The sequence below is a fragment of the Blastomyces dermatitidis genome, assembly GCF_000003525.1.
Source record: "Blastomyces dermatitidis ER-3 genomic scaffold supercont1.7, whole genome shotgun sequence".
Taxonomy (NCBI): Eukaryota; Fungi; Ascomycota; class Eurotiomycetes; order Onygenales; family Ajellomycetaceae; genus Blastomyces; species Blastomyces dermatitidis.
The window spans coordinates 1,322,324-1,346,955 of NW_025544780.1; the positions used below are offsets into that span (position 1 = coordinate 1,322,324).

At 42.0% G+C, this 24,632-nt stretch overlaps 8 protein-coding genes across 8 annotated transcripts; 5 read left to right on the top strand and 3 right to left on the bottom strand.

The window, feature by feature from the left end:
* Positions 1-95: 95 nt before the first annotated feature.
* On the top strand, positions 96-2,345 carry BDCG_06704 (short chain dehydrogenase/reductase). The gene is made up of 5 exons (XM_045422456.1): positions 96-558; positions 678-763; positions 860-1,024; positions 1,080-1,150; positions 1,286-2,345. The coding sequence occupies exons 1-5, from the start codon at positions 281-283 to the stop codon at positions 1,976-1,978; spliced, it is 1,293 nt and encodes a 430-aa protein (XP_045278093.1). The 5' UTR covers positions 96-280; the 3' UTR covers positions 1,979-2,345.
* BDCG_06705 (uncharacterized protein) lies at positions 2,132-4,760 on the bottom strand. The gene is made up of 3 exons (XM_045422457.1): positions 4,436-4,760; positions 3,867-4,364; positions 2,132-3,780 (listed from the first exon to the last, which is right to left on the bottom strand). Exons 1-3 carry the CDS (start codon positions 4,568-4,570, stop codon positions 2,671-2,673), a joined length of 1,743 nt encoding a protein of 580 aa, XP_045278094.1. The 5' UTR covers positions 4,571-4,760; the 3' UTR covers positions 2,132-2,670.
* Positions 4,761-4,906: 146 nt separating this feature from the next.
* Positions 4,907-7,847, top strand: BDCG_06706 (vesicle transporter SEC22). Its single transcript, XM_045422458.1, has 5 exons — positions 4,907-5,112; positions 5,190-5,227; positions 5,366-5,472; positions 5,546-5,951; positions 6,023-7,847. Exons 1-5 carry the CDS (start codon positions 5,079-5,081, stop codon positions 6,083-6,085), a joined length of 648 nt encoding a protein of 215 aa, XP_045278095.1. The 5' UTR covers positions 4,907-5,078; the 3' UTR covers positions 6,086-7,847.
* On the bottom strand, positions 5,399-8,009 carry BDCG_06707 (elongator complex protein 5). The gene is made up of 3 exons (XM_045422459.1): positions 7,691-8,009; positions 7,241-7,409; positions 5,399-7,163 (listed from the first exon to the last, which is right to left on the bottom strand). The coding sequence occupies exons 1-3, from the start codon at positions 7,847-7,849 to the stop codon at positions 6,418-6,420; spliced, it is 1,074 nt and encodes a 357-aa protein (XP_045278096.1). The 5' UTR covers positions 7,850-8,009; the 3' UTR covers positions 5,399-6,417.
* Positions 8,010-8,037: 28 nt separating this feature from the next.
* On the top strand, positions 8,038-9,583 carry BDCG_06708 (uncharacterized protein). The gene is made up of 2 exons (XM_045422460.1): positions 8,038-8,641; positions 8,714-9,583. The coding sequence occupies exons 1-2, from the start codon at positions 8,260-8,262 to the stop codon at positions 9,175-9,177; spliced, it is 846 nt and encodes a 281-aa protein (XP_045278097.1). The 5' UTR covers positions 8,038-8,259; the 3' UTR covers positions 9,178-9,583.
* Positions 9,584-9,587: 4 nt separating this feature from the next.
* Positions 9,588-11,489, top strand: BDCG_06709 (uncharacterized protein). The gene is made up of 2 exons (XM_045422461.1): positions 9,588-9,750; positions 9,892-11,489. Exons 1-2 carry the CDS (start codon positions 9,717-9,719, stop codon positions 11,115-11,117), a joined length of 1,260 nt encoding a protein of 419 aa, XP_045278098.1. The 5' UTR covers positions 9,588-9,716; the 3' UTR covers positions 11,118-11,489.
* BDCG_06710 (uncharacterized protein) lies at positions 11,186-13,916 on the bottom strand. Its single transcript, XM_045422462.1, has 3 exons — positions 12,431-13,916; positions 11,985-12,363; positions 11,186-11,923 (listed from the first exon to the last, which is right to left on the bottom strand). The coding sequence occupies exons 1-3, from the start codon at positions 13,165-13,167 to the stop codon at positions 11,885-11,887; spliced, it is 1,155 nt and encodes a 384-aa protein (XP_045278099.1). The 5' UTR covers positions 13,168-13,916; the 3' UTR covers positions 11,186-11,884.
* BDCG_06711 (uncharacterized protein) lies at positions 13,423-17,071 on the top strand. Its single transcript, XM_045422463.1, has 2 exons — positions 13,423-13,568; positions 13,631-17,071. The coding sequence occupies exon 2, from the start codon at positions 14,395-14,397 to the stop codon at positions 16,642-16,644; it is 2,250 nt and encodes a 749-aa protein (XP_045278100.1). The 5' UTR covers positions 13,423-13,568; positions 13,631-14,394; the 3' UTR covers positions 16,645-17,071.
* The last annotated feature ends 7,561 nt before the right edge of the window (positions 17,072-24,632 follow it).

Here is a 24,632-nt window from a genome sequence, read left to right on the forward strand (position 1 = left end):
AAATAACGTCAGCACCAGGAACGGACGTCACGTGGTATTTGCTTGGCGCAAGCGGGATAGAAGCAACAACCCCCCTTATTACTCCTAGCACCATATTTGTATATAAGTTATCCGATCTGCGTGTTTCAAAGGGGGGTGTATTCTTCTTTTTCTGTTCATATATTTTCATGTTGATGGATATGCTATACCTGCTGAAACCTCAGTAAATACTATAAATCACACGGGACAGCTATATGGATCGTCATGTTCCAGAATTGTTGTTCGGCTTTATTATTCACAGATGACGGACAACCCTACGTCCCCAGGCTCCGTACCTTCTCATTTCCCTACCCATGATGGGCCACGGGTTTGGGTTATATCAGCGGGAACCTCACCCATCGGCATCTCACTGGCTCGCCAGCTGCTTGCCCACGGGGAGATCGTCGTCGCCGGTGTCCCTGAACCGAACCCTGAACGGGAAGATCCTCGCAGCGCTGACTTTGAAGCCCTTCTGGGCGAACTCTCTGCCCAAGGTGTAGGATGCAGGGAGCGTATGAAGCCTGTGGTTATTGACATCAGGTCTGCCGCCCCCGAAGATTTAATCGAGCACTGAACTTGTCTGGTTCTTGGAAAGCCAAGGGCGAGGTTCTTAGAGTACGAACAGCTCAGCTGATTCACTATGGCCAAATTGGTTGCAGAATGATGAATGAATGCCAAACTATTGTGGCAGAGGCCATTAACGCATTTGGAAGAGTCGATGTTTTGGTATGCTGCACGAGCCAAGGTGGGTTGTTGCGAGTCACTCCCTTGTATCATCGCATGGAAGTTATATCTAGTGTCAATCGACATGTATGACTGACTTAGAACCCCCAATCTACAGCAATAATTGGCACTGTCGAGGAACTTGCTTCATCTGAACGGACTCGACTTCTAGTAAAGGACCAGTTCGAAACCAATTACTTTGGCCCAGTAAATCTAATTAAGGCTGTTTTACCCCAATTTCGGAAGCAGAAAAATGGCCATATTCTCGTCGTTGGGGGCATTAGTATGTAGAGCAGACTGGACATACGACTACAACATAGTTCTAATTATTTTCTTAGCCGGCCATATAGGTACCCCTGGGTTAGGGGTTTACTGTGCAGCAGGTTGGGCTTTAGAGGGCTTCTGTGATGTGTGTTTTGCCGCAGGTTCATGACAACCCCTCATGACAGGAGAGGAAAAGAAATAGTGGAGAATAAAAAAAAATAAGGAACAAGGAGAAGGAGCGTATAATAAAGAACATGAATCTAATAACATAACGAAACAGAGCCTCGCCTACGAAATCGCCCCTTTCAACATCCGCCTCACCATCCTCCAATGCAGCATCGAAATCGGCATTCTCACAAACCTTATCACCAGTGTCCCTCCCATCCTCCCCGCTTACTCCCCCTCCACAAACTACGCCCCGTTATTCCGCGGCATTATGAACGGCCTTCTCTCTCGCCTGCCAAATCTCCAGGGATCCTACAGCCAATCGCCCGAGGCAGCGCCGGAGACGTATCCTTCCGCCTCCCCAGTATCCCCATCCGCGTCATCAACAGCCTCAACGAACACAAAGTCCTACACTAACAATGGAACAAATCCACGTCCTTACGCCAGCAGACAAACAGAAGACACCGACGCCGACCTTGACGAAGAGCCCATCAGCTCAACCTGCAACGAACCCCTATCCGCACCAACGGTAGTATCTATTTATCCACCCCTGAGCCCCGCGCATCTGGATGTACTAATTGCGGAAACCATCCATGCGATCACGGCCATTGGTGGACATGAGAATCCGCCTGCTAGGCATATTGTAGGGGCGGAGGGCATTGCGGCCGTCAAGGAGAAGTTGAAGACGGTGACCGAGGAGCTCGAGGATTTTATTGAGTGTAGCAGCGCGGTGGATATTAATGTTGATCCAGATGCTGGGAGTTTGAGTGCGAGTGGTGTAGGTGGAGGCGGAGGCGGAGGTGGGTAGGGGTCAAATGCAGGTGCGGGGGATGGGTGGTGATTGGTATTTCATGAGTATACTTACATTTTCATATATTTACGGGGTTATTGATGGGGTCCTGCTCGATGTATATACCTACTTGTTTTATGAATACTTGGAGTCCACGAGAGGAATTGTGGGGAGGAAGGTATTGTGGTATATCATTAATTGATCTCAAATCCCCATTAACCGGGAAGGACAGTTAAATAACCCTAATGAAGTTTCCCGGTGGCTATTCTACATCTAAGTGGCAAAAATTTATGATTTGCGATGCAAAGGTTTTGTTCTTCAATCATAAAGAACGCCAGCATTGTCCAGTACAAATATCAGATCCCGTGCCCACATGATACATTGAAAATGATCTTCAGGATCCCGCGAGTTCCAGAGAAAGAAAGTGAAAAAAAGAAGAGGAATTTTGCAAAAAATATGAAGTAAAATAAAGGTCGCGAAAAAAGAAAGAGTTTGGGCAGTGTAAAGGATTGTACTTGCCAAGATCGTGGTGGATCAAAGCTCATTGAGCGTTTATCAATGCATATTTGATAGACCAAGTTGATGGGAGGGTGGTACGGGGATTATTCACCTGCACTATAAATGCAACCTGAGGAGGACAGGATGGCTAGGGATCGGAAATGTTAAAAAGCAAAAAGAGGCTGAAGAACATTTCAGTTCATCATGCCCCATCACTTGTTCCTCACAAACCACGACTGCCTGCACTCCCACAAGCTTCCTATATCCTGGTTATCCCTGTAACAGCGGAACTCTTTCCAGGCGTTTCCGTTGGGAGGCTGAGTGATACGGCCGTCAATTTCTAGGATTTTGTTAGAGAGACGGCCAGGTCCGGAAACGCCGCTGAATATTATGTCTTTGGGAATGGATTCTTGGGCTTGTTCCGATGTAGGTTCTGGTGCGGTGGGAGCGGTAGTTTCACCTGTGGGCTCCGCTGTCGTTTCGTGCTTGGAAAGGGCTGGAACTCCAGCAGCGAGTGTGGCTTCCGTCGTGTCACCATTGACAACAGAGTTCGCAGGAGACTGAGAGCGCGGTGGAACTGACTCCATGGGGCCTTTCAGTTGGACATCGTTGACTCCAGCCTCCGCACCAGCGTTAATGGCATCACCGCCATTAGCTGTCGCCGGTACGTCGGAAGGTGGATCGCTCAAGCGATCCACGACAGGTTTTTCATCTAGTGTCGTATCCATCTGTAAGGCTTCCGCGATTAGTTCAGTAGCAGTGATTCCGATGTCCGTTGCGCCAGTGGCCGGAAACTTCGTTTCCTCCCTCCAAGATAGGGGAGAGGACATATCTACTGCTGATGACAGCCCCGAGTCGGAATCAGCTGAAGCCATCTCATAGATTCCTGGAAGTATATTATCACACCAGTTATCGACATTCATGGGTTCCGGCCCAGCGGCGGGGCTCAAAGATTTTACTGGTGTATCAGTACGGTCAAAACCTGTGCCCTCCATGGATTCACTGGCAAGATGGTTGTCAGCAACCGTAGGCGGAGTATCTAATGTCGGATTTACATATCCATTGGGAGTGGTCCCATCAGGCCTTGAACTTGTAACGGGGTCGGATATTGGACCAACCTGGCCCTCCTGAGAAGCTTGTTCAGCTGGCGAAGAGCCATTATTTACTCCGTTTGGCGCTGTGTCGATAGCTTCTGTGTCGATAGTTTCCGTCTGAATATTCTCGCGCGAAGATTTCGGGGCCATGTCAGAATTATCACATAGAAATACACGCTGGCCAGGAGGAATTGCGAAAGTGAGAGTAGAGCCATCTCTGTCCACAATCTGTTTTAAGGTCGCGTTAGAGAGGTAAAAGCCCTTGTGGCAGAGCAGAATAATGCAGATGACAGACAAAGAAGAAAATCACCCACCCGAACCTCCTTCTCGAGCAGCAGCTTTTCACGTCCCCTGCCAAACGACCTCGAATATCTCCAGACATCACCAACTCTAACGACACCATTCTCAACCAAAGTCCCCAACTTCACCCTGCTACTTTCTCCCGCAATAACATCATAGTCAAGTTTCTGTTTCTGTCCCCAGAACTCCTCGAATTGGTCCTCCTTGAACTTATCGAACTTCCCCTGCGCTCTCTCTTCCATCGCTTCTGCTGCCTGGCGCTGCCATTCTGGATCATACTTGCCCGTCTCCAAGTCGGCCTGGAATTGGCGCACAGCATCACGCCAGTTATTAGAATAGCGCACAAAGGATTCAGGGAGTGGCGGAATGACATGTGCACCACTATCTTTTTGGCCTTCGGAATTTGGGCCCGGGTCAGCATGCCGCTGTATCTCATCAGGAAGTAGAGCTATGATTTCCTTCTTCTCATCTTCATCGAGACAGGTCCATGTCCTGGGGTCCGCTAGTAGTTTCTGGAGATACATCAGTTAGCTTCGTTCCTTCTAGTGGAGGATGTTAAATTTAATAATCGATCACAACTTACGACGAGGTCAAGATGAATGAGAGGCGAATTTGTGCTGGTTGTCAATTGCTCTTCCCTCCACGGGTCTTTCTTAGAAGTCCTCGACGGGCCACGTCGTGCTCCAGTAGACTTCTTGACACGCCCTAGCTTGGTCATTCTAGGCGGAGGTTTCGCGACGGTGGTCTTTGTCTTGGTATTCGCAACATCATATGGAGGACCTGCTGCACCAGAAGTACGGCGTGGTGCGCGGGGTCTTCAACATAGTTAGCTTTCCCGCAATAGCTATAGCAGATAAGCTGTGTATATATAGGAGACAAATCAAATAGACACTGATCAAGATGGTGAAAATGAACATTAACATGAACTTACTTTAATGCGCCGTGCTTAGGCGGTGTTTTGCCGCCGCTGTCCGCCTTCTGTTTCCGGCGCCGGCCCATAGCTGCTGACTCATCAAGTGACGTTCTCGTGTCAAAGGAAGCTTCACAGGACAAAGTTCACCCGGCGAAGGGGGCGGAGATCTGGCTTGTTGAAACAAGCAAGCTAACAACAAGGAGCAGTTTTTTGCCTCCGTTGCAGTTCTATAAATTGGTCCACGGAATCCTGCGATGAGATAAGGAAGTAGCAACAAGCTAGAGCGAAAAGGAACATATCTCGTGCGTGAAGGATGGTTCTATCAACTCAGATTTGGAGGCTGGATGGTAGGTTCTAGGAAACTCTTGTTTACCGGGAGATTCTGGTTGATCTTTGTGTTAATAGGTGCTTTTGATTGATCTAGGTGTTCCGCTTGCGGCTTCCGTAGATGATGAGCAGCAGGTAGGTGTTCTCGATGCTGGTGTTGCTGGTGTTGCTGTTCACTCGCGCGGCTTTATGTTTCTAGTGAAAGGGGAGGAGAGGGGAGAGGAGAGAGAAAACGAAAGATGCTCGTTATGCTAACACGGAGAACATCAATAGACAGAGATATTGTCCGAACCAAAGTCGCAAGCCAAACTCATATGCCGTCGATTGAATCGAAACTCAGAACCGCAAGCTACTATAGAGTCCGGGCAATACAACCTTCAGTGAGTGGGACATTGTCTGCGGAAAAGCTCCTGTTGCCTTTTATACAACGGAATCTTATACGTTTATATACAGCTATGTCATCCGAGACGAGGTTTGCTTCCTCTGCATCGCAGACAGATCATACCCGCGTAAACTCGCATTTAGCTACCTCGGTGACCTAGCCACCGAATTCACAACCAACTATTCAGCTTCACAATACCTCTCCACCAATTTACGCCCATACGCCTTCGTTGAATTCGACGGTTTCATCAAGCGAACAATGAAAACCTACCAAGATAGCCGCGCCCCCCAGAACTTGGACAAGTTGAATGATGAGCTCCGAGATGTAACAAAATACATGGTTAAGAATGTCGAAGACCTCCTTTACCGGGGCGACAGCTTAGAGCGGATGGGCGAGATGTCCGGGAGATTGAGGGAGGACAGTCTCAAATACCGTAAGGCCGCGGTGCGGATAAACTGGGAGTTGCTTGTGAAACAGGTAAGTGTGTCAAACATGAATAAAAGTAATCGCAGAAGGTGTTGCTAATTTTGATATTGTCTTTATTGTAGTATGGACCCTTTGCGGCAGTGGGTTTCATTTTGTTTGTTTTAATCTGCTGGCGGTTTTTTTAAATAGCGCTTTGTTTTAATAATGATATCGTTTCTTTCTTCTCGACCTTTCTTTCAGCTTGATCAGATCTCCACACACCCCCACTATCCTTTTTCGTGCCATTCGTACTAGCTCTGACATCCTTTTTGAAATCGTCAAGCTTGGTACCAAATGGATCATGAGGCTCGCGGTAACTATGTTCAGCATCCTATCGCAGCAACCTTTACCCGCAGACGCTCAGGCAGAAGTTCCAAAGCGTTCCACCCTACACATTGGCTCTGTAGCAATTGTCTTCTACTCCCCCGCTTTAGCAAGACGACTAATACTCCCCACCTCCACGATGTAAAGCGACAATTCAAATCTCATCCTCCTCTTCATCGAAATCATCCTCCTCACCCATATCATAGAGGATCCTACCCCCTTCACCAGGCCCATCTCCTTTCTGCGCATCGAAATAAGGCAACACAACTCCTTCCCTCTCCAGCCTTTGCCGCTCCGTCAAGCCCAACTCAAACGTCGACTCCGGCTCCCACCCCTCCTTCTCAACGCCCTGCTCCTCCTCTCGTCTATACAGCGGATGGTCGTCGAGCAAAATCACTACTTCTTTAACCTGCTGCCGATGAATCTTCGCCGCAGGAGGGAGATAGTACCACTCCACAATACCCCTGCCGCTCTTGCGTCTATGTTCCATTTCAATAACGAGGCCTTTGCTATCATCATCGGTGCTCTTGCTATGACTAGTGCGGCGGCCGATGATGACGCCATCTGCTTCTTCCGCTAAACCGAAGATAGGGGCCATTAGGCTCCTATCCCTCGCTACCTTTTCGGCAAGGATATGGCTCATGCAGTGGACGGTGAGGATTGTTGTGGCGAGGTATGTTAGGAGAGATAATGGGGATGGGGCGTACGGTACCTGCTTCTGTGGGCACGTGGGTATATCTTGATGGTATATGGCAATTAGAGATGTAGAATGTTGGCTCTGTGGGCTGGTTGGGGGTGGCCCTAGGAATGAGCTTAGATACGCTGCGAGGTTCATTTCCTGGTCTTCGACGTGTTTGCGAGACATCATTAGATTAACTGAATCGATAATTACAAGGGATCCTATATGGTGTGCTGTGAGTCATGGCTTCCCCTGTCACAGTCATTCGTTTGAACCAGGGGGAAAGCGAACGACATACTTCTTGGAATAGGACCTGACGGATGTGGTGAAAGTGGCGACGATATAGCCGAGATCACTTCTTTCGCAATAGCTGCCAGGCTTTTCCGCCGGGTCGGGATAAATGTATCAACGCCATCTGGGCGGGTCAGTGTCTCGAAGGAGACAAATATAATATGGATTTTTGATAGCTGTTAAAACAGGACTGTCAGCTGGGACGCTCACTGAAACCTCCTTCCAGTGGAAACAAAAATTTATACATAATTATCAATGGGGGGATATGTTATGGGGAATTAGATATCCAACATGATAGCGAATTCAGGATGAAGTATTATATATATGCTTGATTGACGGCGGGGAACTTGAAACAATTATTAAAGGTTTACGGAGAAATCAACCGTAACACACAGCATTAAATTAAAATCAAAGCAAACCACAGCAAAGTAAAGCAGACTAAGATTTTAAATATTACCTTTGCTCTTCTGATATATTCCCTGATCAAAGGGGTAGCTGGCTGCTCTAGAGAGTCTAGGAGGAGAGTTAATGGCGAGGCGGAGTTGCGCACACCAAGTAGCTTGGATATTAATAGCAAATTATGCGTACGGCGATGGGAAACACTTGTAGGTGGCATGATTAATATAGATCAAATATTCCAAACAAATTCGATTTTCTCTTTTAAGGCTGACGTCTCTTTCGCTGATCTTCTTATTTCATGCTCGTTTTGCGGGATTTTGATGTCCGAATTGAAGTTGACGCGGCAAGCATCCGCGGCAGGAACCGGCGACCGTAACTATTAATTCAGTAAATAAGTTAAACCTCTTGACATCGAAGCACCACCAGTCAATTTCTTTTTTCTTTTTTTAAGCGGGACAACGAAGTAGGCTACGATTGAACTCCTTTCCCTTTTACACGAATAAATTCGCAGGAACAAAGTCATACTATACTATTAGTACCCGGCACTATTTGACACGACGCGCATTTCGCCTCCCGATATCTCTCTCCAAACGTCCACCCTGGTAGCCCTTCAACGAAAATATTACAATGACAATGGTTGAACCTCCAGCCAAACGCGCGAGGAGGACAGACAGCTCGACCATGTGGGAGATGAATGACTCGAAATCTGTCGCGGGCGACCATGATAGCAATGAGGTAGATGGCGGCATATCCAGACGAGACGCGGGGTCGACCAGGGACGATATTAAACGGAGCAACGCACTGAGAGATGAGCGTAGACAACGGTCTCGCTCTAGAGATAGGGATGGCCGGAGACGTGACCGGAGTAGATCGAGAGATCGGAGAGATCGGAGCAGGTCCAGGTCCAGGTCCAGGTCCAGGGAAAGAAGGGATAGGGATAGAGATAGGGATAGGGCTGGGCGGAGGGATAGAGATAGGAGCGGAAGTAGGGACAGATATACCAGACGGGGTTGGTTCATTTTTTCTCTGTCCTGATGTTCATGCTGAAAATATTGAATATGTGTACTGATGTTATATGTAGGAGATCATGGGAAATCGGCTCGATACCGCGAACGTGGTCGTGATAGGTCATGGACCCGATCCCTTTCCCCAGCACTCTCACCTACACGAAATGGTACTACATCGACGCGACCTCGACGGTCACGGTCACCTCCACGGCAGCGGGGCGCGAGAACTGACCGTCGAGATGCTGTCCGGGAATCGGGGAGGGTGAATGGGACTTCTGAATCGAGACGGCATGGTTCAACAAAGCCCCAGACCCAGCCTATGCCCGACAGCATGGCCATGGATATTGATGGTGCAGATGGCGATGAGTTGGACCAGTTGATTCGGAAGACGATGGGGTTCTCGTCATTCCGGACTACTCAGAACACTAAAGTACCTGGAAACAATATCTATGGCGTGCGCAAGGAGAAGAAGACCCAGTACAGACAGTACATGAACCGGCAAGGAGGATTTAACAGACCATTGAGTCCGACACGCTGAACTGGAGCTTCTGTCAACTCATTTCCTTCCTTTCTTCTTTGGGGTGATTTTGATCCTCTTTTTATATTTTACGTCTTACAGAGCGTTTCGAGCGAGCTCATACCAATTTTATCCCTTTGTTTTCCTGCGCTAGGTCCATTTATGTGTTTATCTGAGTAATTGTTCATGCACGTGTACCATCTTGGGTTGGGCGTTGATGGATTGATTCCTGGCATATATTTTTCTGTAGCATCTAAACTTGCTTCTGTTCTATTTTCACTCCTTATTTTCGTACCATTGGAGATAACTGTAGGCAAAGACTAGCAACCAAGATTGTAGACTCAGGCTTTTATCTCTGGGGGCTGGCTACCCTGGGATTATTATTCTCCACCTGGCTCGTCAACATTCACCAGTTCAAAGTGTCAACTAGTTACAGCTCCGCATTCTAACGTAAGGTGTGGCCTCGACCAAGCCCACCTTGAGAAGCAGGGCACACTCTACAGCTTACCACCAATTCTGTTAATAGTTAATAGGCCATCCGAATAACATCCCGCAGTATTATGACAAGCCAGGAGCGGCATATCGTTGTGATAGGTACTATTAACTTACCGTCCCTCTTCCCCTCAGCTCCCCGCACCCCAATTCTTGGATGTGGCGCGCGGCGACCACGACTCAATCGCCCCACGAAACCACAACAAGAATAAACTAACCACGAGTGATATGGCTACTACATAGGCGGAGGGATAATCGGCTGTTCAGCAGCCTACTTCCTAACAAGACATCCCTCATACGACCCATCCCGACACAAGATTACAATCCTCGAAGCGACGGAGATCGCAGGTGGCGCCTCTGGCAAGGCAGGTGGACTTCTTGCGCTATGGGCTTTTCCGAGCAGCATAGTGCCGCTCAGTTACAGGTTGCACGCTGAGCTGGCACGGGAACATAATGGCAAGGAGCGGTGGGGCTATCGGGAGGTGAATTGCGGGCAGCTTGCCGCGCAGGGCCGCCCGTGGACGGTGAACAAGCCTGGTGACAATAACTCTGCGGAAGCTCCGCAAGATCCTGGTGCAGCGGTTTCGTTGCAAAAAAGGGGTGAGGAGGCGATGAAGGAGTTGAAATCCGCGGGTTTCCCAAGGGATTTGGACTGGTTTGATGCGGAGGCGTTGAAGAGTTATGAAGAAATGAGCGGCTCTGGGGAGACGGCGCAGGTACACCCGTACCTGTTCACTACCTCCATGGCACAACTGGCGGAAGATAAGGGCGCAAGGGTTGTTCTTGGCCAGGTCACGAATATTAAGCACTCGAAGGATGCTGTTCAATCTGTGACTTATACGGAGAAGGAAACGGGTGCTTCGCATAGCATCCCGGCAACGGATGTGGTTATTGCTGCTGGGCCATGGACACGGAACATTTTCCCCCGTGCGCCCATATCCGCCCTACGAGCACACAGTGTCGTTGTCCGTCCTACACGGCCCGTATCCGCGTACACGCTATTTACAGAGCTTGCGCTGCCCGCTGGATTCGGGTCTTTGTCGGGTGCGGGGAAAGGGAAAGTACGACCAAGAGTAGTTTCTCCTGAGATCTATGCTAGACCAGATGATACTGTTTATGCATGTGGCGAGGGAGATACCCTCGTGCCTTTGCCCGACACAACTGCAGACGTCGAGGTTGACCCGGCCCGGTGCCAGGATATCATCGACTCCATCGGGAGTGTGTCCAAGGCTCTTCGGGAGGGGGATGTAATTACCAGACAAGCCTGCTATCTGCCGAACGTAGAGATAGCACGCGCTGGTCCATTGATCGGACATGTGGGAATTAAGGGGCTTTTCATGGCCACAGGCCATACCTGTTGGGGGATCCAGAATGCCCCTGGAACCGGGAAGCTGATAAGCGAGTTTGTGTTTGAGGGAGAGGCGAAGAGTGCCAGTATCGCGAGGCTGGATCCAAGGAAATTTGTGTAATTTGTATCTGTGTGAACGGGTACACTTCCAGTTAGAAATACTTCTGCTACGTGTGTACTGTACATATGGTGCTTTGGATTCCTGTTGTTGAGACGCAAGCTAGCCATAACCAGTGATATCTTCGAAGAGTTGTATTCATGTGAGCCTGTTTTTCCTCCATTGGTTTGTTGGGTATGGTCAGGACATCTGATTTTTTTTGAATCTATCCATGTGAGGGTACCTAGGTAACTATTCATACCGGCACATGTAATGCACCATTTATGAGACGCTTTCATGAGTTTTATCCTTGCTGAAATCCTTCCATGCGATCTTCTCCACGAGACTAAAATTGTGCAGTAAATATTGGCTACATTCTCACACTTGTTTGGGTAAAATCCTGTAGATTGGTGCTCTTAAGTTATTTGCGGAGGTGGCCGGGCGCATCAGTTTCTGGCCCGGGGGCTAAGATTTAAGCTTATATGTTAGGCTATATGAAAGACGGCCCACTCTAGAAGGGGCATATCAGAGTTCAACGCAGTAAGAAGCTTGTTAATGATGTCTATTCCATCGATTAGGCATGAAATTGTGCATAATAAAGGAAGCGTGAGGGAGCCACAAGGAAAGGAACAAAAAAACAAGGTAGCTTTTCACTATGTTGTAAACTTCATTAAACACAGCTACCATTTCCCATTCAGCTGGTGCAACCATTATAACCTCGGAAAATGGATCCAATGAAAATGTGAATGAAAAAGGATATATTAATAGTAAGGGGGTTGGTCTAAGCTGGGCTATGATAGCGGCAATTGGCCCGGGGGTGCGTTCACCATCTGTATTCGTCAATGTTAGTCAAGAGTATATGTGATAGACGCGAAGCGGGAATATTCATACCCTATCGAGCACATGGATAGCCCCATTGCCGACAATTATGTTTGCTTGGACAATTCGAGCACCATTGATAAAGTAGGAGTCTCCCCTAATTTGGACAGTGACATCCTTCCCAGGGCCAGCAAGCGTGCGATATGACTGTCCATCCTCGAGCATCGAGGTGTACCCCGGGAAATCGATGAGAACATGTTGTTGCATTATTTGTATGAACTCATCAAACTGGTCAGGGGACGGAGGAGCAAAATTTGTGGGGATTAGAAGGGTGAGGGTTGGCATGCCATTGATCATACTGAGAATGCCGGTACTCTCGAGGAATTCTGTGAAGGGCCCAAATCCTATCTTGGCGATAGTTGTGGATATGCTTTCGGGCACCGTGAGAAAGCTTTTTTGACACTGTCAGCATGGATTTCGCACTGTTTGCATATTTAGTCGCTCTGTGTGTTTCTTACCCATCAATAGCGCGGATCGTTCCCTGGTCAAATGGAATATCGCCCGACACAATGTTAACGCTCTCTTGAAGGCCGCTGGATATCCTTTCGAATAATCCCAGCAGCGTTGGTTGCCTGATAAAGACTTGACCACGGCCGTTGAGATTCACGTATTGAGGGTTCGTAAAGAATGTTTCGACCACCGTCTCATCAGGTGTTAACAAGCCCCGTCTCGCGTTTCCGTTCTCACCGGTGTAGTATTCCGCTGAATCCTTCTGTAAGGCGGCCCTGCGACCCAGGATGCCGTTTGGTTGATCATCAAAGGCAGCATCTATCGGAGCGAGGATGAAAGCGGAAGATGCAGTCGGATCTAATTCAAATGGAGGATCACTTGCAAGAAAGTCGGCAAATCGAATATGTCCATTGTCACGAAGAGCCTGCTGCAGCGATTGCGCCAGCACACAGAGAGTCCACAGGCTGAGTGAAAGAAAGGTAGTTCTGAACAACATCATGGCTGGCAGGGAGATGATCGGGATTATCAGCTTCAAGAAGGAGGTGAATATAAATTCGATTGAAGAAGATATTGGCCCCGACTTATGTATCTTCATCCCGGGGCATGTTGCCAGAATAAGCCCCTCAGTGCCCGAAGTGATATTCTGTTGTCCATTGGCATGAAAAAGTACAACTGGGGCCTGCAAAAGCCTTGCGTTATAGTTCATTATCAAAATATGACCTGCATTAGAGACCGGATAGCTCATAGTTAAACCTCTCTAAGGTTGGCGATCATTCTATCTCAGGAGTAACTATCGTCCTGCTGGATGCACTGTCGGCCTGAGATGCTGAAAAACGGCTCAGGACGACGGTCTCACACGCACATTTGCTTAAAAAGCGAATTTTCAGCCTGTGATGAGTTTAAGTTTTCCAAGATAGACACATTTTCAACGAGCAAAAATTAGTCGCTGCTTGTAGTTGCTGGTTTGACCATATTTTTTTTTTTTTTTGTGGAGGAATGATGTGGATTGGTTGAAAGGTTGAGCAAGGGCAGATGAATTCTTCCGGTTATTTACATCACCTTCCACTCACTCATATTTATCTTCTGCAGATCTGCCATTTGAAGCGAATCTTCACCTGCACGCAAAAATGGGGCACTGAAAAATGCGTGAGCTGTCACTCTGTGTATGGCTATGTTTGAATGGCAGAAGTTCTGACATCCATGACCAGAAAGCTGTAACGAAGACAAAAATTGTGCCAACGAGATTTTGTTGACAAAGTTATTAGTTATATTTAACTCAAGTTTTAGTTGACTTGCTTGAAGCACTATCGCTGAATTTATGGCAGCAGTCGTCTTCCACGACCTTCGTCGATTCGCTGTGTTCGCACTATTTCCCCTCAAGCCCTCCTCCTCCCGTCTCGAGGGTTGGTGATCTTTTGCAGAGTTTTTCATTGTGTTTACCGGTAACTTATCAAATAAAGGTAAATCCAGCAAGAGTACTGGAAAACGAGAACCCATGCATGTTCTCCCCCGCGTGTCACACCAGGCAGCGGTCATGTTTTCAAGCTTTAACCCCATCAATATTCCTATTGATGAAAAGCTACATATGCCGTTCCGATTTCTTCTGACTGCTTACCGTGATGCTTGGATCGGCACCACTCGACTACGGCATCGACACAGCAAGGGATTGATATTCCTACTAGAGTCAATGATTTGTTGTTTCCTGCACCCGTTCGACGCTCATGATGGAGGAGAAGCCTTGACTTTTTGAGGCTTAATATCACCCAACTCTGCCCTTGGATCCGTTTTTAATTTTGATGAAGCCGTGAGAGGATGCTTACGCTGCAATTTCCGAAAAGCGGCCGGCGAGAAGGCTAATAATATACGTCTTTGATATTTCTGGTGCATCTTGCGTGTTTTATGCCCTTCTCTCCATACCAACGCTTCATGCTTGACTGTCCCTCCTCAATATCGGCGTGTATCTCCAGAGAGTATGGACCTTAACGGCCACTTCGGACATGGTAAGAATAACAATACTTCATCCGATATACCGAAATCGCTGAGCGAAATCGGGGGAGAAGAGAATGCGCCAGATGCGAGCCGAGAGGATGTCCAGACTCGAACACCTTGGTACAAATCCACTACCCTGCACAACGTGATTTTCGATATTTTCTGTTTCGCATGGCTGGTGCCGATTATCGCCTCGCTCTGGTTAAATTTCACGGAGTATGTTATCGGAGCAAGCGTTTCCTGTGCTATCCCGGGCTACAAAGATCACTGCAATCTTTGGCGGAATCTCCAAGAACATACCGTTGCATTGGACAACAAGGATCATGAGGTGTTGGGATTCTTACAGCTGGTTGCCAAAGCTCTTGAGGTCTGGTTCACAGTTTGTGCCGGCAGCCTTGTCTTGGATTTCTCGATGCTGCTACTCCGGCGCCGTGGCCTTCCAGTGGGCTATTTCCTGACGTACATGGAATTTGCCAATGTCATGAGCCCTTTCAGTTTTACGTTCTGGAAATCGATTAGAACTCCTAAGAACCTGGCTTCATCTGTCTCTCATCGAAAATCAAAAGCTTCTCTTTGGTTTTTCGCTTTCCTGGCTCTACTCCTTTGCATAACGTGCAATCTGATGGGGCCTGCAGTTGCGGTCCTCGTTATCCCTTCCCTTGGGTGGGCAGAAGTCAACTCACCTATGGAGGGGGCTTTCGGGGTGATGCTTGCATCTGATCCTCCAAAACGTATTAGCAACCTCCGCAGCTGTGAAGAGGCGGCCTTGATAGCAGGTAATTTTACTTGCACTGATTACTATTCTTCAAGTGTGGACGAAATGTCGGCGGGATTGCAATGGCGCCGCTCACTCTGGGATAATGGTTCTACAGTGCTGGAACCGATCCTCGCGGATGGTAATGTGGCCTTCTCCTATAATTCGTCGACATGGGGAGACATCCACCATGTATGGGTGCCAAGTCGACAGATCCTGCGAGAGATGAGTCTTGATTACATGGAGATTTTTAATTCAAAATCCAAAAATACCTTTGAGGAGGCGAAACGTGCTCTGCCCGATCGCGATCTTGATTTTGATCTCTTCAATTACTATCGGAATACCCTGGACATTGAAGTGCACCGTGAAGGCCCTAGCCTTGGAACCAAGGGCTTTTGCACCACAGCTAGTATCATCGACATAGAACTATCCAGTACCAAGTCGGTCCATTGCTATAATACAACTTCCCGGAGCCAACCCGGTTATTATTATGAGTGCATCCGCCTTGGATCTCCTTGGAAGGACGCTAGAGTTGCCCATTCAAACTTTTCAATCCGAGAAACAGACACAACATCAGGTAGAAACATTTCTGTGAATATGTATTCAGTGGGGAGGTCCTTTGGAATCCCTCCAGAGAAGGAGCACTGTATTGTGGATCGTGAAATCAGTGATAGCTGTGACTGGGATCGAATATCGTCCCTTATTGTTCGAAACCCAAGACAAGCAGCTCTCCACTTGAATATACAATTTGTTGAATATACCCCTACAAACATGGTCACGCCAAACTCTACCGTAGTGTGTCAAACAAATTCCCACCTTACGTTCCCTTCCTATACAATGACGCTAACGCCCCTGGAAATCAACAACACCATCGTCAAACTGGTTGTTCCCCAAGGCAAACCGCCAAAGAGCATATTCCTGCACTCTGACTGGATGCTTGCCGCTTGGTCAGTGTCAAGATCCGGCACAGTGGATGGCAATCGCCTCGCAGCATCCAATTTGGTAGCCAGTGTCAAATCCCTCGCTAGCATTCCTCTACCTGAGACACGCGAGGATATCCCACCCTTCAGAAAGGCTACGAATGTTGTCTTGGACCAGCATAGGCTCATTTACAACCATGCTCTGTCTCTCATTGGCCATACACTAGTCAATGCCACTGAGCTGGGAGAGTCCGGCACCTATATGGAGCGACATCCTCAACTCACCTCGCTTAAAAAGTTCCGTGTCTGGGGGTATGGAACCGATTCTCAATCAAGTAAACTAGGCGTGGCAATGGCCATAGTTGGATGCATCTTTGTTTTGGGCCGGACATTGGCCAGGCCGTTATTTATGCATTCTCGACCTTCAACGCTTGATATCGTCATCGCAGCTTTGAGATACAGTGGTGGATTTGGTGAGTCCGCCGGAACTTCGAGCGATGAGAACGTCAGGTTTCGCCGTGATACCAATGCTGAAGATTTGACTTTTGTTCTCCGGTGATATATGAACAATATTGGAAAGTTGGATTGTTCGGCTTTTTGTCTTCACTCTCCATTTTGATATCATTTATTTTACCCCTATTATTTCCCTCCGCCTCGTTATATTGGTTCTACTGTTTAATTTAAAACCTTCCGCTTTCATTTTTACTATTTTATTTTTCTTTTCATTCTCATTTTCTTTTCATTCTTCTATTGAACTTCTTCTAGTGTGATACGACTATTAATGTCCAACAAAACGTGTAGGGAGTTATACTTATAAACTGAAAAGAAACTTTCTTGAGCTGTGATCACTTAAGGCCAGCTACTGAATCACAATCTATAAAAGCTTTTATAAGTTTATCTTTGAAATTGACTCATAAGTCAGACTGTGTGATATGAAAGATAAAGAAGCTGTCATCTACACAATAACAGATCTCTACTATACTGAAGTCAAGAATTAACTGAATTATCTAGAGAATAATTATGAGAGATCTCACTAATCAGTTCTCAAGACCTATTTAGAGAATAAGTTAAGAAACTCTGTAAGCTGAATAGAGAACATATGAATCATAATCAGTAATAATAGAAAAAGAGATAAGAAATCTGATAAAGACTACTTACAGTGCTTTATAAAATTATAATATGAATTAAGATCTATTGAAACAGAGCTCTGAAATAAGACCTGAATAATAATATTTATAAAGAGACTGAATAAAAATATGTAGAATAGTCATTTCTTGAAGAGTTTATAAATCTTTAATAGAAGTGAAAGAAGTGAAAGAAGTGAATTCAGAAGATATAATAAAGATTTAAGAAAAATAATAATTTATTTTTAATAAAGATAATAACTGATTACTGATATATATAAGAAGAATTATTATAAGAGAAAATAATCTTCTTTCTTAGCTTAGTTATAATTTTAGTACTAACTCAGATTGAATATTATTAATATATAAAAGTAAATAAATAATCTTGATTAATCTCTATCATATTTCTTGAAATATATTAATATTGTAAAAGAGAGTGTTATTAAATTACATTATCAGATAATATTATTAAAAATATATTAATATTATAAATATCAATATTGAAAAAATATTAATACTTATACATTATAATAATTTATAAATCATGATAGTTAAATATATATATATATATTATTTCTGATATTGATTACAACTTGTATAATAATTTTTGAAAACTTAAAATTAATTTCAATTATTAAAAATTATGAACTTATAACTAATTAATATAAAAAGAAAAAAACTTTTTCTACTTATTATCTTTCTTCTCTTTCTTATTCTTCTTATTATTCTTTGTAATTTACTTCTTATTCTTATTCTTCTTCTTCTTCTTCTTATCTGAGATGATAATCATCTTAAAATCTCTCTCTACTATCTTTTCAGAGAAGAGTTCTCACTGCTTTCTCTCAGTCAGATTAATCTGTGTTTCAAAATCTCACATTTTCTGATCTGCTGTCTCAGGTTTCACTTCAGTGATAAGCAGATTAATATACTTAGAGAGTAGAGCTATCTTCTCAATATTCTGAATTATAAAGTGTATTTAAGATCTGAATAAGATTTTAATTCTCTTCTTCTCTATCAGCTTCTGTTAATTAATTAGTAAATAGAAGTATTATTAAAAATTATTATCTCTTAATAAATAAAAAACTTATTAGTTTTAACTTCTTTATCTCTTACTTTAATACTCTCTTAATCTTCTTCTACTATTACTTATTTATAGTAATACTCTTCTTCTCTCTTTCTCTCTTTATCTTAATCTTAAATCATTCTCAGAACTTCTTCTAATCTTACTACTATTATATTAGACTCTTCATTATCTTCTTTTTCAATCTCTTATAGATAGTATTATTCACATTATTTCTATACTTAGTCTAAATCTATTAAAAGTATTACTTAAAATTATTATCATTCTACTCTCTTACAGAGTCTCTTTAAGATATTATAATATATTTTACAATCTGTCTTCTCTTACTTAAACATCTTCTTCTCTTTCTTTAATCTGTAACAGTACTCACGCGTCTTAATAATCTACAGAATCACAGAATATTTGAAGAGAGATAATATAATTAATTTCAGTAAGTATTAAAGAGAGATAAAGATAGAAGAGATAATTAGAAATAATATAATAATAATAATAATAATAATAATAATAATGATACTAATGATGATAATAGTAATAATAGTAATGATGATAATAATAATAGTAATACTAATAATAATAATAATAAAAGAGAGAGTGTTGTCACGCTCTCAGCCGTGCCAAGGCCTCATTGCGGTTTCACACGGCTCATCACTTTCATGCAGATGATTTCATCCTGTCTGAACCGGTTTTCAACTACTCTATAATATCATTCAGATGTATCATAGAAAGATCTGATTGATGAATATAAGAACCCTGCTTTTATATGAGGTCAGCAGATTACTCTTTCTTGATAATGAGATACTGCTAAGGTATCACTTTGACTATTCTTGCTCATGAAATAAGAGAAGAGTATTCACTCATTATCTATATAGAATAGCTAGATGCTGGCTTCTCATCAAAGAAGTCAGTGATTCATTTTACTTCTACTGAAATATATATAAGAGTTACTGTGTGTCTCATACAATTTTCTTAGTATACTAAGTATCATATCTGTGATATTCTTGCAATAACTCTGTAGTCTACAAGCTCACTATTCAAGCAAGATAGTCAAGCTCACTTATATAACTTCTTAAAACAACTATTTCTATATAATACTGCTGACTAGTTACTGCTTTGATTTCATTATATTACAATTCAAATTACTTAATCTGATTATATATTTGAATCAGTTGAGCTCTAACAGACTGATATAGTCTCATATATCTGTGCTGAGACTGATCTGACCTCACTCTCTGAGAGAAACACTATATCATTCTCTAGAGTGTGTACATCTTTATCTCAGCAGAAATCTGAGATTTCTGAACCTGCTGTATATTTTAACATAAGCTCTTCAACTGCTCTATTATCACTGCAGCCTCTACACATCTACATCTATTATAAAGATAGAGAGATTAAGGTCAGAGATTTATCAAGATATAAGAGAAACATCTTATCTGAATTTCACAGCTTTATCTGTACTCTTGAATGAAAATTTCACCTTAATCTGAGTCAGTATAATACTTATAAGATATAAGTAATATACACTGTTAATCTTCTTGAAGGCATCTCTGCAACTACTTGAGCTATTAAGAAAAGAGAGCTTGAGTGTATCAATACTGCTATAACTTGAGAAGAATTCAAGAACTTTTTACTGAATTAAATCAAAGATCACTGTAACTGCAGCTTCACAGTGATACAGTGATTCAACTCATTATATTAATAGAATAATAAAAATTCTTTCAATTTCAATACAAGATTTGAAGAATATTGAAAGAAACTGACTGATGATTTGAATCAATTAAAAACACAGCTTTATCTCATGAAGCTGACTCACAAGGTGTAGATAATAATATTATAATATCAGAGTTCATTAATTAATTGCACTGAGCTTGTCAATCTGACTTCTCAGATCTATTTGAATAATCAATTCTCTGAGAAAAAGACTAATAAGACCTCTTCTAAGTAATCAATGATAAGATCTAAACAGTGTTATAACAGCTTCAGTATGAAGAAAGTAAAGAAGAATTTCAAGTATTCTAATTCTTCACTCACTGCAAAGAAATGTTAAAAAAGATTTGACAAAGATCTCTGTTTCAACTGTGAAGCTGATAATCACTATGTCAGTGATTGTAAGAAGCTGAAGAAGAGAAGAAACTGAGAAGATATCTTCTCAAAGTTGACTTCTCTTCTGACAAATGTATCTGTGAAAGATAAAGAAGAGAAAGAGAAGAATTGACAATTCTCATATCTCTGAGTTCATATTATAATCATAATATGTACTCTGAATGAGAAGATATCAGTGAGATGTCTACTTGACTCTGAGATGAATACTAACTTCATATTCTATTTCTTTTCTTTGATGAAGAGTTGAAAGAAGATAGATTCATCAGATTATATGAAATTTACTGATGAAATGAAATATCACTGTTTTAGCATAATTCAAGTGAAGTGTGTGATCACAGACTCTGAAGAAATCTTCAAGAAGAGCAGTCTGCTTCTTTATACAGTCAATATTATAGATAAGAATGTCATTCTAGATCTCTTATAATTGAGAGAAAACAATTCTCTCATTGACTGAGTTACTCAGATATGGCAGTATTATCTCACTGATGAAGAGATAGTGATAGAGGAATCTGAAGAGTTTCATCAGAAGAATCTTGAGAAAAGAATTGAGTCAATATACTGTGTAGCAGGTGATTGAGACTTGAAAACAGGTGAAGAAGTCATCACTCTCACTGTAAGATTAGCAGCAGTATCTGTCATTGAAGATGAATATACATGATGTCTCTTTACAGATTTTAAGAATGTCTTTTTAAAAAGAGAAGCAGTGAAGTTTCCTGATATCAAGATATAATATAAGATTTGTCTTGAAGACAGTGCAACAGCACTGTACAGATCTCTTTATAACTTATCTGTAAAGAAGTTGAATATTCTGTATAAATATCTTGAAGAAGTACAATTAAAGAACTGAATATATTTATCAAAGAGTTCAGCAGAGATGTCTATACTCTTTGTACTCAAGAAGAATGATAGACTATGTCTATGTATAGACTACAGAGGCCTTAACAAGATAATAGTTAAGAATTACTATTCATTACTGTTGATTGATGAGATGATTGATCAATTATCTGAAGCAAAGATGTTCTCAAAGATTGATATATAAGATATCTATCATAGAATCAGAATTAATGAAGATGATGTTTGAAAAATGATCTTTTATATCAAGTATGACAATTTTGAATATCTTGTTTTGCCTTTTAATCTCTGTAATGCTTCAGTCATCTTCTAGACCTATATAAATGAGATGCTGCAGGGCCTTGTTGACATCTCCTGTATAGTATACTTGAATGACATTCTAATCTTCTTAAAAATGAAGAAAGAACATGATACTCATGTTCAAGAAGTGTTGAGTTGCTTGAGACAGTATTAACTCTATGCAAACACTGAAAAATGCTCATTCTACATGCAGGAGATTGATTTCTTAGATTATATTGTTGAGATGAATGACATTTCAATGAACAGAAGTTAAGTCTTCATCATTGAGAACTGGTCAGTGCCACAGATGTACCGCGAGGTGTAGGTGTTTCTAGAATTTGTGAATTTCTACAGATGATTTATCTATATATATTCACAGATTACTGCCCCTCTTACAGATCTGTTAAAGAGAAGTGTGAAAGACAGGAAAATGAGACTGTTTATTCTTATTCAAGGCACTGTGCAGATGTTTACAGAATTGAAACAAGCTTTTACAGATGCTATAATGCTGAATCACTTTAACTCTGACTTACTCAGTCAGTGTAAGACTGATATATCTGAGAATGAGATCTGTGAAATCTTTTCACAGTTGATACTGAAGATCTTTCAATGTTGAAAGAATCAGAGAATAATCATCTCTGAGAAAACAGATAATGAATTATCTGTGAGAGAAGACTTTTTCACAGAGTCTATAAGACACTGTAAATGAAGATCAGTGATCTTCTTCTTCAAGAAGTTATCACTCACACAGAGAAGATATGATACTCATAATCAGAAGATGTTAGTAATTGTTAAATTCTTTAAGATCTGATGACATTATCTTCAGAGTAGTAGATACTCAGTGTAAGTTCTCACTAATCATGCAAATCTATGTTACTTCTTGACAACAAAGAGCTTGACAGAATGTCAAGCCAGGTGAGTGAAGCTGCTTTTAAAGTATGATTTCTATATCTGATACTGTTCAGATTGGCTTAACTCTGCTGATACACTGTCTAGACAGCCTGATTATAATATTATTGATGTGAAGAAGAATTCTATAAAAGAATCTCTGTCATCACTGCAGAAGAAGCTGGCTGTAGAGAGTTGAAGTTCTCTAAAGCTTGAGAACAGTGCTGAAGAGACAGCTGTGTGACTCAGTATAGAAGGTGAAAGAGAATCTGAGTCTCTGTGAGAGACTGACACTGAAGATTATAAGCTTCTTATGTCATATCTTACAACTATTGAATTGATAAAGAATGAAATAATCTACAATCTTTCAATCTGACTACTTTTGAAATTTATTGATGAGTTATAGAAGAGAGATATCTCTACTGCAGCTTGAATTCAGAAGTTGAAGAAGAAAGAGTTCAGTTTAAACTTGAAAAAGACAGACTCTGAGCAGGGCAGTGCTGCTAAGAAATCAAGTCACTGATAACTAGAAGAATATGAACTTCTACTACTGAATAATTCAGTCTTCATTCCTCATAGTAGAGCAGTGTGTCAGAAGTTATTGAGGATTCATTATAATGATTCTCATGCAGAGCACTTCAGATTAGAGAAGACTGAGAAGCTTTTAAAATGTAAATATACTTAGAACAAGCTTCAGACAGATATTAAAGAGTATATTAAGACTTGTAATATCTATCAAAGAATAAAGATTCTGCAGTATAAGTAATACAGTGAGTTGACATCACTGTCTGTTTCAAAGAACTCATAATAGAATCTATTGATGAATTTCATAGTTGACCTGTTAAAGTTGATAAGAGTCAAAGAATATGACTTAATTTTGATCATTGTTGACTGCTTCATGAAGATGATCAGATATATTTCTACTTATAAAAAGATTAAAGCCTCTGAATTGACTGATCTGTTTTTAGATATCATCATTTGTAATCACAGTGCTTTGAAATTGTTGATAATAGATTGAGAATTTCTCTTTATCAGCAAGTACTGATTGACTTTTTGCTATTATCTTATGATAAGATGTCTTCTCAGTACTGCATTTCATTCGCAGACTGATGGCCAGACTGAATATCAGAATCAGACACTAGAACAGCATCTTTGAGTGTTCTATTCATATTATTAAAATAATTAGCTCAAACATCTTCTAATCACTGAATTCATATATAACAATGTAAAGAATGTAATCTTAAAGATATCTTCTTTCTATGCTTATTATGAATATAATTCTTTGTTACTCAGTGATGTCATGAATGACATTTCAAAGAAAGAGATAGACAGTTAGAATGTTGAATAGATACAGAGAATGAAGTATTTCTCAGTATCAGAAGTAAAAGTGAGATTGGAACTTTTGAATAAAATTCATGAGAAGGCAGTGAAAAGTATTCATCACACTCAGAAGCAGTAAATGAAATACTATAATTGAAAATATCTTTCAATGAAGTTCTTGATAGAGAATTAAGTGCTACTTTCAGCAAAGAATATTAAGACAATGAGACTGTGTAAGAAGCTCAGTAAGTGATGACTAGAATCTTTTCTGATAACAAGAGTAATGAGTAAGCAGGCATATAAGTTGAAATTACTCACAGAATTGAAATCAATTTATTCTGTTTTTCATATTTTCTATTTAAAGCTCTATAAGCAATGTCTCAGAGCAGAGCTGTCTTGACTGAATAACATTGAGATTGAGAGTGATACTGAATATCTTATGAAGAAAATATTGAATAAGTGAATATATTACAGTAAGCTTCAATATCTTATTAAATAGAAAGATTATTCATCATCAGAGAATTTGTAAGAACTGCTTAAGTATTTGAAAAATGCTGAGAAAGAGATTGCAATCTATAAGACAGCTAGTAGAGACTGCTCTGTTACATGTTAGAGATGTTGAGTAAGAAATGCTGCTTGAGACTTCTTATTTTTCTTAAAGAGTTTTTTAGAGATGATCTTATAATAATAAGCTGATGTCTTGTAGACTCTGTAGCACTCTTCTTCTATTTTCTCTCAAAGAATTTTTAGAAGTTTAATGAGACTACACAAGTGTAACATTTCTGAAGCAGTTAAAAGAAAAGAAATATTTGAAATTAATAAAAAAGATTAATATTATCAATCTATGAACTGCTGCTATTCTAATGAGGCTGCAGCTCACTGAAAAAGTAAAAAGAGAGACCA